The 14,644-nt window shown below is 53.0% G+C and overlaps 7 protein-coding genes across 7 annotated transcripts; 3 read left to right on the top strand and 4 right to left on the bottom strand.

Moving 5' to 3' along the window:
- Positions 1-13: 13 nt before the first annotated feature.
- SCP_0115400 (Chitobiosyldiphosphodolichol beta-mannosyltransferase) lies at positions 14-1,940 on the bottom strand (the record flags this gene model as incomplete). The annotated part of the gene is made up of 8 exons (XM_027753763.1): positions 14-220; positions 274-349; positions 411-525; positions 581-1,155; positions 1,202-1,291; positions 1,347-1,495; positions 1,547-1,737; positions 1,907-1,940. 8 exons carry the CDS (start codon positions 1,938-1,940, stop codon positions 14-16), a joined length of 1,437 nt encoding a protein of 478 aa, XP_027609564.1.
- A 494-nt stretch (positions 1,941-2,434) lies between these two features.
- SCP_0115390 (NifU-like protein) lies at positions 2,435-3,487 on the bottom strand (the record flags this gene model as incomplete). The annotated part of the gene is made up of 4 exons (XM_027753762.1): positions 2,435-2,459; positions 2,510-2,598; positions 2,652-3,223; positions 3,271-3,487. 4 exons carry the CDS (start codon positions 3,485-3,487, stop codon positions 2,435-2,437), a joined length of 903 nt encoding a protein of 300 aa, XP_027609563.1.
- Positions 3,488-3,695: 208 nt separating this feature from the next.
- SCP_0115380 (Porphobilinogen deaminase) lies at positions 3,696-4,854 on the top strand (the record flags this gene model as incomplete). Its single annotated transcript, XM_027753761.1, has 3 exons — positions 3,696-4,178; positions 4,240-4,250; positions 4,299-4,854. 3 exons carry the CDS (start codon positions 3,696-3,698, stop codon positions 4,852-4,854), a joined length of 1,050 nt encoding a protein of 349 aa, XP_027609562.1.
- Positions 4,855-5,258: 404 nt separating this feature from the next.
- On the top strand, positions 5,259-6,229 carry SCP_0115370 (Ubiquitin-conjugating enzyme E2 2; the record flags this gene model as incomplete). The annotated part of the gene is made up of 10 exons (XM_027753760.1): positions 5,259-5,325; positions 5,381-5,457; positions 5,511-5,615; positions 5,671-5,691; positions 5,742-5,834; positions 5,896-5,906; positions 5,965-6,016; positions 6,075-6,093; positions 6,164-6,170; positions 6,223-6,229. 10 exons carry the CDS (start codon positions 5,259-5,261, stop codon positions 6,227-6,229), a joined length of 459 nt encoding a protein of 152 aa, XP_027609561.1.
- Positions 6,230-6,804: 575 nt separating this feature from the next.
- On the bottom strand, positions 6,805-8,681 carry SCP_0115360 (hypothetical protein; the record flags this gene model as incomplete). The annotated part of the gene is made up of 8 exons (XM_027753759.1): positions 6,805-6,970; positions 7,032-7,297; positions 7,346-7,486; positions 7,549-7,778; positions 7,840-8,128; positions 8,187-8,206; positions 8,262-8,315; positions 8,369-8,681. 8 exons carry the CDS (start codon positions 8,679-8,681, stop codon positions 6,805-6,807), a joined length of 1,479 nt encoding a protein of 492 aa, XP_027609560.1.
- Positions 8,682-10,137: 1,456 nt separating this feature from the next.
- SCP_0115350 (hypothetical protein) lies at positions 10,138-12,033 on the bottom strand (the record flags this gene model as incomplete). The annotated part of the gene is made up of 8 exons (XM_027753758.1): positions 10,138-10,300; positions 10,367-10,632; positions 10,682-10,822; positions 10,874-11,106; positions 11,161-11,452; positions 11,504-11,523; positions 11,579-11,632; positions 11,682-12,033. The coding sequence occupies 8 exons, from the start codon at positions 12,031-12,033 to the stop codon at positions 10,138-10,140; spliced, it is 1,521 nt and encodes a 506-aa protein (XP_027609559.1).
- A 797-nt stretch (positions 12,034-12,830) lies between these two features.
- Positions 12,831-14,579, top strand: SCP_0115340 (hypothetical protein; the record flags this gene model as incomplete). Its single annotated transcript, XM_027753757.1, has 9 exons — positions 12,831-12,912; positions 12,979-13,097; positions 13,159-13,263; positions 13,324-13,551; positions 13,608-13,731; positions 13,798-13,944; positions 14,004-14,200; positions 14,262-14,407; positions 14,459-14,579. 9 exons carry the CDS (start codon positions 12,831-12,833, stop codon positions 14,577-14,579), a joined length of 1,269 nt encoding a protein of 422 aa, XP_027609558.1.
- Between the last annotated feature and the right edge of the window lie 65 nt (positions 14,580-14,644).

The following is a 14,644-nucleotide window of genomic DNA, read 5'->3' as shown; positions in this document are numbered from 1 at the left end:
ACATAGTGATATCTTATATCTCATCGCCTCCCCCCACATCACTCAACACCAGCGGCCTCACAACGCTGTTCCAGTTCTGCGACCACGTACCCCACTCCCAGTGTTCAGCGCCTGATGCTCTGCGCTGCCCATCTGAGGGTGTACCTGCCGCGGGAGTTTGCTCGAGGGACGCCCGCAGGGTAGCGAGAGCATGCGAGGATGGATATGACGTGAGAAGGGTCTACATTAGAACGTGAGATGACGTGCAACATATAAGACACAAACGCGACATACCTCGAGCTGGTCGGCCAGTTGGGCAGCGTCGTTGAAGATGAGCCCATTTACCCCGTCTTTCACGAGCTCGTCTAGGCTTCGTGCGTTAATCGCTTGGGTCAGATTGGGTGATGGAGATCTGTAATTATCACACTTACCACGCGAAGCCAAGCGCACAGACCGGCAGCTCACACCCGAACATATCGACAATTTTCATCGGCAGGTCGAGCGCGGAGGAGCTCGAGTGCAGCGAGATGCCCAGATCCGCCGATCCTAATCAAAGACCCAATCGTCAGAGCGCGAACACCGATGTGTCGAATATGCATACCGAGCAAACGCGGATAATCCTCCGCCTCAAGCCACATGCTTATGCACCGCACGAACCGCCACGGCTCCTGTGCCGCGTCGCCCCTCTGCATTTTCTCGATCCGGCGCATATATTTGGCGCGCAGCGGGCCTTTCCCCGTGACCACCATGAGCACCTTTGGGAGGCGCCTCTCCCGCGCCTGCTCGTGAGAGCGGGCGCGTGCGCGCCGCTCGTACATCTCCAGCGCGGCGAGGAGCATCCTGAAGTCTTCGTCCGGCGTCCAGGACGTGCTGGACACAAGTAGGGCGGGACGATCCGCGCGCAGTGTCGGCGCTGCGGCTCCTCCCAGCGCGAAGTCGGTATCCGAAAGCTCTGAAAGGTCGGGCGTAGGGGACTGCGGTATAGAAGTAAGTGTAGACGAAGTAGGGGTTGCAGTGAAAGGCGTAGAGTACGGCGGAGAAAATGGTGGCAGGAAAGATGTCAGGGAGGGCGTGGAGAGTGCTGGTGCCAGGCGCAGGAAGAGCTCGTGGATCTCTGCTGGAGAAGCGCGATGGAAGTGAGCAGGAGGGCGGTCATGCAGGACTGCTTTGTGTCCTCTAAAGAAATTAAGTGGCGAGATGACCTAAATGAATGATAACGTACTTTAGGTCCCATTCTTTGACGAGAAACTCGCGCATTGCATGCGTAACAAATAAGTGCGCGTATGCTGAGCGTCCAAAATACCGCTCGAACCTGGGAATATCGTAGCATCGTGTGATACACCAAGATATCAGGCAGCACGACGCACCATTTAGCGATCTTCACGAATACATGACGCTCGCCAAGCTTCAATGCAAGAATGCTATAACCCAGATTATGCCAGTCGATGATGACCTTGCTCCCGCGGATCTTCGCGACGAACCACACGAGCGCAAGTGTCGGGATGCTAGGAGGATTCTGTCAGCGGCCGCTCAGTGTCCGGCTGCAGTGTGGGTGCCCTTAACGCACCTGGACGACGATGAACTCGGGAGGATTTGGTATACTGACGAGCAGTGCGTGCAGGATGCTGACGACCTGGTGGATGACCTTGCGTGGCGCGGAGAGCCAGAAGGGAAGCAAGGCGAGATAGGCGGGCGGAGCGGAGAGGTAAAGGAAATTTACGTGGGGTATGGACAGGAGAGAGGGAATGGGCTTCGAGCCTTCAAACGATGACAATTGTAGAAAGTAAGACGCTGCTTTCGCGATCATGAAACGCACCACTCCGGACATGCAATAAATAGCGCATAAAGCTCAAGTCCTGTCATTCTTTCCAGCTCCCGGGATATTCATTGCATGTCCGAAGTATAGGCTAGGGAGGTAGAGACATACCAGAGTAACCAACAAGGAATGTCTCAAAGCCCATCGTTGCAAAGCTCTCGGCGTGGTACATCATCCTGGGACTGCGGCCAATATCTCCCAGAACCACAATTGCCACAGAGCGAAGAGAGGGTTGCTGCACTGTCTGTTTGGATATTCGCCATACTAGCCAGAGGGAGAGCACCAGTAAAAGTGGTGGAAATATTGGCCACAAATGCTCTTCCATATTCTAAGGGGACAAGGGGAGACACCTTGCTACCGCCGGTCCTTTATAATATGATCTCGCTTCTCGGAAAAGGGTGGATTGCACTTTCCTTTGTCGCCGTTAGGCGTCCAGCAATGAAGTCAACGCCAGTTAATATACAGAGTAACACTGACAGAGGTTTGGTGCAAGCTGCCGCAAAGCAAGAACGATCGCGTTACTAGCACGTGCAAGACGAGCATCTGCAGTGAAGTACTTCGGGGTGGTAAAATGCAATAAAAATACAATGTAACGATCTATTAGAGCATGTGATATTTATTCTACGAGTAGTGTGCGAACTAAACAGACATGTACTGCGCCATGCTGGAAAATAGATGAACGACGACGAAACAACAACTCAGGATAGCTCTCACCTCGAATCTCTTGGCTTGTGCTCGTGTGACAAACGCTGTTCCAACTTCTGGAACTCGTCCAACGCAATAGTCTCCTCCTGGTCGAGCACCTGCGCCGAGAAGTAAGCATACAGACCAACGTGAACTAAACGGCGACACACACCTGCTCCACGCCCTTCACTTCGGGTATATAATGCATGAGCATGCGCTCGATACCGCTCTTAAGCGTCACCGTGCTTGAGTCGCATCCGCGACAACTGCCCTTCAGCTTCACCTGCACGAGGCAGTCATCGGTGAACCCCCTGTACTCGATGTCCCCGCCGTCCTCCATGATCGCGGGGCGTACACGCGTGTCCAGCAGCTCCTTTATCATCGCGACTGTCTCAGAATCCGTGTCCAGGATAAGTGTGTCCTGTGGGCCCGCGGCCTCGCGGTCTTCCTCGGAGCGGAAAAGCGGCTGGCCCGACGAGAAGAACTCCATGAGGATCGAATAGATCTCCGGTTTCATGACGGACCACGACGTCTCAGAATCTTTCGAAACGGTCACAAAGTCGGGACCGTAGAACACGGCTGTCACGCCCTCAACGCCCATTATCCGGATAGCGAGCGGAGACTTGAGCGCCGTGCGCGTGTCGAGGAACTCTGCGCTGCCGTCCTCCATTACTGGTACGCCGGGAATAAATTTGAGCGAGTCTTCATTAGGTGTGGTCTCTGTCTGAATAAACATAGATCGGTCTGCAAGATATCAGCTTCGATAGCGGTGGATACAGAAGGTCACACACGATGTAATGGGCGCTCCTTGCTTGGTGTTCTCCCGCTGCGAGTGGTCGACGCGGTAGCAAGTGTTGAGCCATGGTAAAAGCTCGCTGTGCGAAGTACACTTGCAGAAAGACTTCGCGACGACGAATGAAGAGCCGAAGTGGCTCTTGCATGGACCCGGAGTTTTGGAACCCTCTTCAACGCACGCAAAGACGATGATGCAAAGGACACTGCGGACATGGTGGACGATGAGAAAGATGTGCTCCGAGCAAAGCCGCCCCACGGCGCGGCGTAAGCATTCATTTAGGTCACGTGCTCGATTTTTGATATCTCAGGCTGTATGCACTCGCTTTCTCTGGTACTTTTGATCTTCATAGAAAGCGTCACGACTACTGCACTTGGCTATTCGGAAATCAACACGCGGTGCTCAAACCGGCGAGTATCAAAAATGACTTCTGCATCCTCCGAAGCGGCCAGCGGGGGCCCTCGCACTTTCACGCTCGCCTCACGCGCCTCGCAACTCGCCCAGATACAGACAAACATCGTACGCGATGCGCTCGCCGCAGCACACCCGTCCACCACCTTCGCGACATCCTTCATGTCGACCGGCGGGGACCACAATCAATCGCAAGCACTCTACCTTATCGGCGGAAAGGCACTGTGGACAGAGGAGCTCGAGGTCGCGCTGCGGGAGCGCGCAGTGGACATGCTCGTGCATAGCTTCAAGGACGTGCCCACCGTCCTGCCCGAGGGGTGCGAGATCGCCGGCGTGCTGAAACGCGAAGATCCCGTGGATTGCTTGGTCGTACGCAAGGACACGCCATACAATAGCCTGGAGGAGCTCCCGGACGGCAGCGTGATTGGCACGAGCAGCGTGCGGAGAGTCGCCCAGCTTAAGCGGCGTTTTCCAAAGTTTGTCTTCCGAGACGTGGTACGTCCCGATGGTCATCCCTCGCGATTTCGTTTGCATCCCTAACAGACCCCCTCTGCAGCGCGGTAACCTGTATGTACACTCCGCATGAGTCTATCGCTTGATTTACGTCTCGTTCAGAAATACCCGCATGAAGAAGCTCGACGATCCTGACGGGCCTTACGCTGCGCTCATTCTCGCGAAGGCCGGCATGGTGCGTCTTGGGTGGGGCAACCGCGTCACCGCCGACTTGGCACCACCCACACTCCTGCACGCTGTCTCGCAGGGTGCTCTTGCGATAGAGATTCGTTCGGATGATGCGGAAGCACGCGCACTGTGCGCCGCGGTGACGCACTGGCAGACTGAGTGGGCATGTCGCGCCGAGCGCGCATGTCTGCGCGTGCTTGAGGGCGGGTGCAGCGTCCCGGTGGGTGTATCGACGGAGCTGCAGGAAACCGAAGGGCGTGCAGGTGGTGTCTTAGTGCTGACAGGATGTGTCACCTCACTGCTTGGAGATCGACATGTCGAGCATACTGTCGAGGAGCAAGTGGTAACCGTCGAGGAAGCGGAAAACGTGGGCGTAAAGCTCGCGCGGATACTGATTAACACCGGTGCGAAAGAGATATTGGATGAAATCACGAAGGACAAAGAGACGCGTATAAAGAAGAGTCAGGCTGAAGAGGTGGCAGCAGCGTAGATCTCGTCTAATGGAAAAAAACGTATACCACGTAAAATACAACAAGTTGATCTTCTACGCTCCATACACGCCGTCAACACGAGAAAAACTTGGGGATGTTCCTTGCGAGATCTTGCGATGGTCGAGGAGAAAGCACGAACCAACAGTTAGAAAAAGCAAGAATTCGTCTTCTTCCCCGCGAGCGCCTGCATATCCCCTGGTTATCCTGAGGACGACGGGAGGCAAGTGACTCTAAAGCGGAGATGACAATGACATTGAAGCAGAACAGGACTCGGACTACTGCCCGAATTTATACACCGGGCGGGCGCTTTGCATCTGTTTGGCTTGTGGCGGAGGCGACCTGCGCATTCCGCGGTGGCTGTGGGACTACGCTACTTTGTCTCAGTCTACGACGGACATCTACTATGGCAGTGTCAACCAGAAGATTGCAGAAGGAGCTCAAGGATATCCAGACGCAGGGGACTCCAGTCGGTGTGCAACAAACCATCTGACCCCACTGTGGTCCGATGCTAATCTCGGAGCACAGGTATCAAGTTACTCAGCGCGGATGATTTCCAGACGTGGTTTCTGTCCATAGAAGTGTTGGGAGAGACGCAATATGAGGTGAGTTATGATTCCAACAACCAAGAATATGCTCTGACTGCTGTTGGTCCCAGGGCGAGGTGTTCGCCCTGAAGTTCCGCTTCGATAGCTCTTATCCCATATCGTCCCCCGCCGTGCAGTTCGTGGTAGATGAGAAATTTCAAGCACCAGTGCATCCGGTGAGTCTCTCAGATATGCGGTCTCTCACTCATTGTACTGATTGGGCGGTCACAGCATGTATATTCAAATGGCCATGTAAGTGGTTAGCAGGACCGACCCGCGGAGTACTGAGCCGCTTCACCCAGATATGTGCATCCATCCTAGGCAATGAGTGGTCGCCTGTACTGAGCGTTATCGCGGTGTGTGTGACGCTGCAGAGCATGCTTGCATCGTGCAAGGTGAGTGCGCGTCCTTTATTTGATTATATGGTCGTGATTTAAGCGCACCTCATATGTCTAGAAGAAGGAGCGGTATGCTACACGCATTTTCTGAACGTGTTATTGTGGTTATTGATATTTATTCTTCTAGGCCTCCAGATAACGATCGCTACGTCTCGCATGCTCCAGAGAATCCGAAGAAGGTCAGTTTCTCACAGCATTATCTTTAGCGCTACTGACATCGCTCTATCATGCTTGCAGACACAATTCTTGTACCACGGTATGTCGCATGCCCTCTCTCCGCTGCCCACTTCTGATAGCTGTCCTGACCTGTTTCTTTCTGCTTGCAGATGACGAGTACGTGGTGGCGTCCTTTCCTCCGACCACGCGAACTAACATATTATCGCAGTGTATAATACCCTTCTCCAATGCTGAATTTGTACCCACCGGTGGGATGACTCTATAACGTTGTACTAACACTCCCAGGTTGTAGACCACAATGTTGCACCCTCTCATACTTGTATGTATCTTAAACGCCCGGCTGTGTCTGACCATCCGTCAGCACGGCACATCTGTCGTCAGTAATACCACGATTGTGCTTTAGACGGGAACCAGCTGCTGGATGGTCTGTCGCTTGATCGATCGGCGGGTGAATCATATAGAGCCGACACCATTGACAGTGTGTATGGCGCCCGCAGTAGTCCGCATACCCAAGATCAGCCTTCCCACCTACTCAAAAGCCGGTGGTGACAAGTCAAGTTTGTATGGCTCTACGTGTGGTGACTTGTAGTGGAGTTGTGTATGACGAGACCGTACATCCTTTCACATGAATATGATGGAAGTTCAATCCGACTAATGAAGGATATGATGCATCATGAGCAATAATATCCCCCGGTGATTGCTCGCGCAGACCGAAAAAGTGAAGTGAATATATTAGAAGAAAGGGAACATCGAAGGTGACCCCGTATAGAGCAAATCACGACCGAAGACCCTAGTGAGACTCATCGGCACCTATCCATCCCCACTTCACAGTCCTGGTAACGCCATTGTTCCAGTCCTCTACGCGCCGTCTTCCAAAACTCGAGAACGTCGAGAACTCCGTGCCCACGAAGCCGATGCCCTGTGATTGGATCACAGCGTCCACTATGACCGGATACCTGGTTACATGAATCTTAGTTCAATTCCTTCGTCCTATTAAGGCGAAGGCTGGGAACTTACCAGGTCCCAAGGCGCGCCATGGTATTTTCGCGGCCATGGTCCACTCTGTACCATCCGCGCTCAGCGACCTCGCTCCACCACTCCTCGGCTTTCTCGTCGCTCGTCATGATGACATGCGTGACATCGATGCCGTGCTTCGCGCGCAGCTCCTCCTGCACCTCGTCCACACGCCGTGCGAACGCGGAGAGCGGCGTGTAGCAATCCTCCAGGGCGCTGCCGCCGCACATCCCACCGAAATCGCCGTGTCGTGCGTGCAGCGAGATGTACTGCGCAAATGGTCAGACAAATAAGATGCGAGAGCGATATGGGCTTACGGGCGGGATCGGTACGGCCTCCGGTAAGCTCATTGCGCGGCGGACGTATTCATGAGCAAGGTTCTCCATGCGGGACGTCCACCGGAAGTGCTTGGCGACGAATCTCCATGCAGGGCTAAAATCCCAGTCATACTCGGATGCCTTAGAAGCAGGATACGCTGGGTTCAGCCGCACCGCGCAGTCATATATCTTATCATTCTCACCTCAGATGCGCAAGCATAGTACAGATAGTCGTAGCATAGGAGCTGCTCATCTGGAGGAAGTACAACATTATTTCGCTCAGACGGGCGTGTCGGATGTGCCCCTGGATTAGAGAGGGTCCCGCTGCGGGTCTGCGGGAACGCCAGCTTCGCGAGATCCCAGAATGAGGCGTATGAGTTCCAATCCTGGTCGCTCATCTTCATCCACGACGGTGCCCGTGTGTATGATATATCTGCAGAAACAAAGTAAGAAATATTCGTGCGCATGAGGAGACCAACCAGACTGTTGCTAACCTAGATTCAACACCGTCGTTGTGCGACTCCCGCGAGGTTCAGTTGAAGCGCTGACGACCTCCCAAAGATTCCAACACCCAATTTCGTCGGTCTCACCGAACACCGTGTAATTGTCGAGCTCCTTAACTTGATGCCACTCGAGTATCGGCGTCTGTGTGGCACGCATGAGGTAGCCGAGGTCGAAGATGTCGGAGAACGGCAGTGGCGGAGCACCGCCCTCTATGTGGGAGGTGAGAGGAGGAAGGATTGGGACGCGAGATGTGATCATAGCAAGGTAAATGATGTTACCCTGGGTAGACGCACAGTCAGAACATGTCTGATGCGCGGTACACAAAAGAAGTGCGCACAATTGTCATCACATCATTAGCTGCAAAGGGAACATGTTTTTTTTTAAAATCAGAAAGAGATTCACGGAGACGCACTGAATCCTGCACCCATGAAGGAGGTGAGATACTCCTTGTTCTTCTTCAAATTATCTGCATGCAATATTCGGGTTCAGCGTCCGACACAGAAAATACACTTTACATACCACGGAAGTGAATTGTAGGCGGACCATTCAGGTAATTGTCTATATTCATATATTCTGGCAGCATGACCTTCGGCGGCGGCGGCGGCGAGGGAGGAGAAGGAGGCGGGGGATGAGAGTGTTCGACAGCTTCTGGCACTTCGGCTACTGGCAAAGCAGAAATTGGTAGTGGCACCTGGATTGGGCGCATCCTCTTCTGCTCCTGGATACGCTCCTCGATGTGAAGTCGCACGCTACTCGACGAGAAGGATGGTCCCATCAAACCGTCCGTGAGTGCCACAACAGTGAGCACACCGACGAGGATGACGATAGTCATAGAGGCACACCGCCTCCTGGACACTCGTATAATGTTTGACAGGCATAGAAATAAGTACGGTAAGCCATTTCTCCGCGAAAGAGGCTCAGAATTGGCTGGATACTGTGAGGGTATTTCTAAGTCGTCATAGGTTGGGTATTGCTCGGCGTCGAACGTCGGGTAGCTCTTCAACCCGGAGAACATTGTCGACAAGAGCAGCAGATTCTGAGAAGAGATATTCAAGACGTCGACTCGGATTCGCCATGGAATATACGCAGAGAATCAGGGGCGAGCTGATCAAAATAGGGCTGACAGCGAGCTTCCATGACAGACGTGTGGAACCTAACTGCCTTGCGCACATAGGAATCTCTGCTTGGGACTAGAGTCACATCAGCGAGCGCGAGACGTTGAGTAGCCATGAAGTTTGTCACAGGCAATCCTCATGCTTCAAACACAAGAAACCACTACTCACGGTACGTTTGTTAGGGAACCCCCTGAGCTGCAGCGGATATACATGTTTAGTCAGAGTCCAAATATTTTCCCTCGAGAGGATGGGGTATCTGTGTCCGATTCGGACGAACTACTTGACACTTTCTCTTCCGGAAAGAGAGCAGACAGTTCAGGCTAGCCTAGAAGGTACAATAAGTAGTCTCGTAACCAGACGTTCACGTGAGCAACCTGGCGGTTACCAAATTGGGCGTTAAAGATGTTGGGTCGCTCCCGAGAACGTCTGGTGAAAATTGTATAGAGGGGGGGGGGTATGTCACACGGGCGTGACCTCACGTTCTGACAACCCTTCCACCTCAATTCCCAAAAAGGGTCGAAGGTCAGAACGGCTGGTTCCGAGACTAAAGGTACAACAACATCAGGAAAAGTCAACTCTTGGTTAGCTCCCTTATTGCCTTGATTAAGGAGGTCTGCTTCCTTATTTGGCCAATTAAGGTGAATAAGGAATAATAATAATGAGGATCTCCTTAAAATTTCCTTAATCAAGGGAATAATCTGAGTAAGCAAGAGTTGACTTTTGCTGATGAAGGTTAGTCTCCCCAGGCACAATGAGGTCTATAAGGGGTTCCTTCCGATTTCATCTCCAGATCACGTGCATTCACGACACGTTCTCCGCGGACCATTATCTCCCTGAAAATTGAGGCTCCGAATTAAATTTGGGACCTACCGATAAGCCACCCCGCGTAAGAAACTAGGACAAGGTCCGTGGGCACGGAAGCCGAGACCGTATTCTCCTGAATCGTCTAAATTCCCGGAACACCATGATAAGACAAGTTCTACGCAATGCGCCAAAGTGCAACAGTATGTAGAGAGAGATGATCTGCGAGTGTATTGATTAGTACAAATAAAACTTGTCTAGCGCCGGGCTAAGCGACATGCGCGCAGAACCTCTAAAAGGACAACTCTATAATCTACGAAAAATAGCAACAGGTAGGATAGATATGCAAAGGGAGTGAGAGACGGCGAGGAATTAATGCGCATCTGCATTCGGGCGTCCCCACTTCACAGTGCGGACAGCACCATTGTTCCAGTCTTCGACGCGCCGCCTTGCCATGGTGGTGAACGTCGAGGAGTCCGTGCCCACGAAACCCATGCCGCCAGACTGAATAACCGCATCCACAATGACCGGATACCTAGTCGACCCAGCGCACGTGAGCCTCACCGTGACTTACTAGCATCGAAACAGGTAGGCGACGTACCAGTTTCCATACACCTCCGCAGTCCTGGCGCCGTCGTGATCGACCCTTAGCCAGCCTTGCGCAGCTACACCCTCCCACCACGCCGCGTCCTGCTCATCACTCGTCATGATAACATGCCTAGCCTCGATACCGTGCTTCTCGCGCAGCTCCTCCTGAACCTCTGCCACACGCCGCGCAAAGGCCGACAGGGGCGGGAAGCAGTCATCGCGAGGCGTGCTGCCACACATACCGATGAAATCGCCTCGGCGTGCGTGCAATGTGATATACTGGGACAGTGGTTAGCGCTATGATAATACGCGGGACGGCAATACGCACAGGAGGGATAAGCTCGCCTTCGGTCACATTCAGCGTTCTTCTGAGGTACTCCCGAGAAAGCGTCTGGAGGTTCTCCGTCCACTTGAAGTGCTTTAGAACGAATCTCCAAGATGGACTGTAGTCCCAGTCAAACTCGGAAGGCTGCAATCCAATGAGTCCTGCAACTTCGGTAGAATGCATCACAATACGCACCATCATCCCGCACGCGTAGTACAGGTAGTCGAAACATAGCAGCTGCTCATCTGGCGGTAGGACTGCCCCCCACCGCTCAGACGGGCGCGTCGGATGCTCCTCCGGGTCGGCAAGAGTCGCAGTGCGCGTCTGAGGGAACGCCAAACGTGCGAGTGCCCAGAACGGCGAATGAGAGTCGTGCTCATAGCCTGGGATGAGCTTGACCCAGGACGGCGCACGGGTGTACGAGATGTCTGCTCAAACATGAGCCGCTTGCGATTGTGTGTGAGACTGATGTGGGGACGCACCAAGATTCAGAAGCGTCGGCGTGTAGCTCCCTCGCGGAGAATCTGACCAAACGTTCGCCACTTCCCATACGTTCCAGCAGCCGAGCGAGTCAGGCTGGCCAAGGGCATGAGAGAGACTCCAGTCCTTGATCTGATGCCACTCGAGGACCGGCAGTTGCAGCTTCTGCATCAGGTACGAGACATTGAAGAGCTGAGAGAAGGGAAGGGGCGGCGCGCTCCCTGATATGTATGAGGTCAGTGGGGGGAGTATCGGTACCCGATCTGTGAGCATTGCCAGATAAATCATATTCGCCTGGAGTCAAGGTGATTAGTTAGTGTGAGGACGAACAGAAACAAAACTGACAATTGTCATAACATCGTTGTCTGCGAGATCAAGGTCAGGAAACGCGAAAACACAGGAGGAAGGAAGTTAACGCACTGAAGCCGGCACCGTACCAAGATGTCAGATATTTGGAGTCATTCCTCAGGGCGTCTGTACCAGCCATAAGTTGCATGTAGGCGAGCAGTAATTGGAGACATACCTCTGAAATATGCGGTTGGAGGGCCAGCCAAGACGTTATCCATCTGCATGTACTCCGGCGTTGATTCAATGATTTGCCGCGGCGGGCTTGCGGGGCGTGTCCGCTGCTTGTCCCACACGATGACCTTCGAGACTTGTTTGAGGGACGTCGAAGCGACGCAGAGGAATACCAGAAGCGATGTAAAGAAGACAACGGTTAACGAAACGCATCGCCGGGGATTAATGTGGGACATTCGGGAGAAGCTCGGTCTGCGTTTGTCCTTCGAAGATCTCTTAGGTTTTTGATGTGACTCTAGGGTGTACAGCGCCTCTGCATCGGACGAGCGCACGAGAGCTGTGAGTGGGTTGTACATAATTGAAAGAAGTGCTGACTTACAGGTAACGGCTGAGGGAGAGCCCATTTATTACGCGGGTGTAGAGTCTCAGACTGGGACAGGAGCCGCCGGCCTGCGCGGGTGTCTCCTTTCGAAGTGGCTCAGATCTCCAACTCCTCTCTGTCACCCACTGGTCCAGACGTAAATTAATGGTTCTGGACGATCGATGTGCACCCGGCACGGGTGCTTTCCGAGCGATAGTTGCGGCTGACATACCGACTCCCGGCCGCGGATGGCGAGGACTTCTTGCTCAAAGATTTGCTGAAGGTTTGCATGGTCCCTCATCGTGAATGCATACATAATCCCCACCATCATGAACAAGAACCTACATGACGACGCTCCAGTCAGATGTGAAAGCCAGAGACATAAAGTATACGTAGTCTCTTACCTATCCAAGAAAATTCTGTATGTCCTAAAGCCTAGACCACCCCCCCCGGGAATTTATTTAAAACGAATTTAAAAAAGTCGCAGAACCTTGGTTGTGGAGATGCGACCGATTAATGTAGCAAGGCTTAGTACCGCATGAATCCAAGCGGCATGCTTACACCTTCGACCTCATAATTCATCGCCTTTGCATTTGTAGAGTGAGGCGGCGGTTCAATGGCGCTGTCTAGCATCTAACCCAAATATACGGGAGAATGCCCGCCTTACTCGGAGTTGCATGGCCCGCTCCGGATCGTCATCAAATTCGAAGAGAAACGCTCTAGAATCAGTCAAATTCACATATTCCTATAAACTGCGCTTTCCAGGAAACATCCCTTCCCTCAGCTGCAGTCATGTCCAATTCCGAAGAAACACTGGTCGAAGCCGTGCGCGACGCTTACAGCGCGAAGGCAAAGGCGAGCGTAGATAAGTCTTGTAAGTACTTGTCTCAACCAATGATTTCGAGCTGCTCGGCGTGATAAATTTGACTCTGAACTGCAGATGTGCACAATGTCGCATCAGCGTTCGGGTACAGCGTTGAAGAGCTGCAGGCCTTACCCGCTGGAGCCAATTTGGGGCTTAGCTGCGGCAATCCTATCGCATCTGCTTCTTTGAAAGAGGTCTGTCATTTCCTTCGAGCTTCACTTCATCACAGTACAATTTTTGCCTTGTATATTCTAGGGAGAGACAGTACTCGACCTTGGTTCTGGAGGAGGCATCGATATCTTCCTAGCTGCTTCCAAGATCGGACCGACAGGTAAAGCGATCGGATTGGACATGTCTGAGGTGAGATATTCTGCTTCCACTCCACGTCATGGCATAACGCACTGAGAATCCAACCACCAGGACATGGTGGCCCTGGCACGTCGAAACGCATCGAAGCAAGGCCTCAAGCCGCCGCATGTTGCCTTCGTGCAGGCGCTCCTCACGGAGCCTCTTCCCATCGCGGCCAACTCCATTGACTGCATCATATCAAACTGTGTCATTAACCTGCTGCCAGGTTCCGGCAAGGCGAAGATCATGCAAGAGGCATTCAGAGTGTTGAAACCTGGCGGTCGTATTGCGTTGTCGGATGTGCGCCAATGCTGCTTTCTAGCTGACATCAACGCCTTAGTCATTTGACTGGACAGATCCTGGCCAAGAAGCCTCTGCCGGAAAACATTCGCAACGATCTCGCCGCTTACATTGGGTGTATCTCTGGTGCTATAGTTCTCGATGAGTACAGAGGTATTATCCTCGATGCGGGTTTCTCAGGTGCGCGAGGATTCACGATGATTATTCCACTACTGTGTTCACGCTTACGGCGATGCACTATTTCAGACCCCATGTTCGTTGACAAGAAAGCTGACCTGAACGTCTACTTCGAGCCGGGAAGCACAGCCGGATTCAGCTGCTGTGCAACACCATCATCGTGCTGCGGGCCGCAAGAGCCTAACGCCCCGAATTTTGACTCGAATGAATGGGCGGGTGAGTACTGGACCTCGGTGGATGACCACTGGCTGAAAGCTCTCAATGTTTTAATGCAGGATCCTATCAAATTTACGCTGTGAAGCCTCCCGGCGAAGGGCAGACTGAATCGCCTGAGCCGCTGCTTGACTGGTGGCTCCCGTTCCCGGCGACCAAATCTGATGTGCCTTATATTACCGCCGATGAATTGGCCAGCATGATGAAGGGCTCTGAGCGCAAGGACTACGCTGTCATCGACGTCAGGCAGACGTTCTCTGTGAGTTCGCGTGACGATCTCTCCATGTTACTTGTCTTAGGAGTCTCATCGTCTCAAACAGGGTGGGCGTGTTCGCGGTAGCTTACACTGTCCGCCGCAGAATTTCTTCGACGAGCTCCCGGCCTTCGTGGAGAAATTTGGCCAGACAAAGCAGGTCATTTTCTACTGTGGCTTGTCAAGTGGGAAGGCCCCCCGATGCTCTCGTTGGTATGCAATGTCCCTTCTTCGGTGGGTTTTAAGGTGTGACTGGGGATGTAGGTACCAAGATCGGTTGAACGACTCTGGTATCAAGACTTCAGCAGCGTACATACTGAAGGGTGGAATCAAAGGATGGCTGGCGAATTACGATGGTCAAGAGGAGTTGGTTGACCGGGTGTAGGAAAGCGAGATGTGGAGATAAGTTTGATTTTGTCCCGCGGGGCATGGTCAAATCAAAGATAAGTG

The sequence above is a fragment of the Sparassis crispa genome (assembly GCF_003851025.1).
Source record: "Sparassis crispa DNA, contig_000000F, whole genome shotgun sequence".
NCBI lineage: Eukaryota > Fungi > Basidiomycota > Agaricomycetes > Polyporales > Sparassidaceae > Sparassis > Sparassis crispa.
This window is presented reverse-complemented; position numbering and strand designations above follow the sequence as displayed.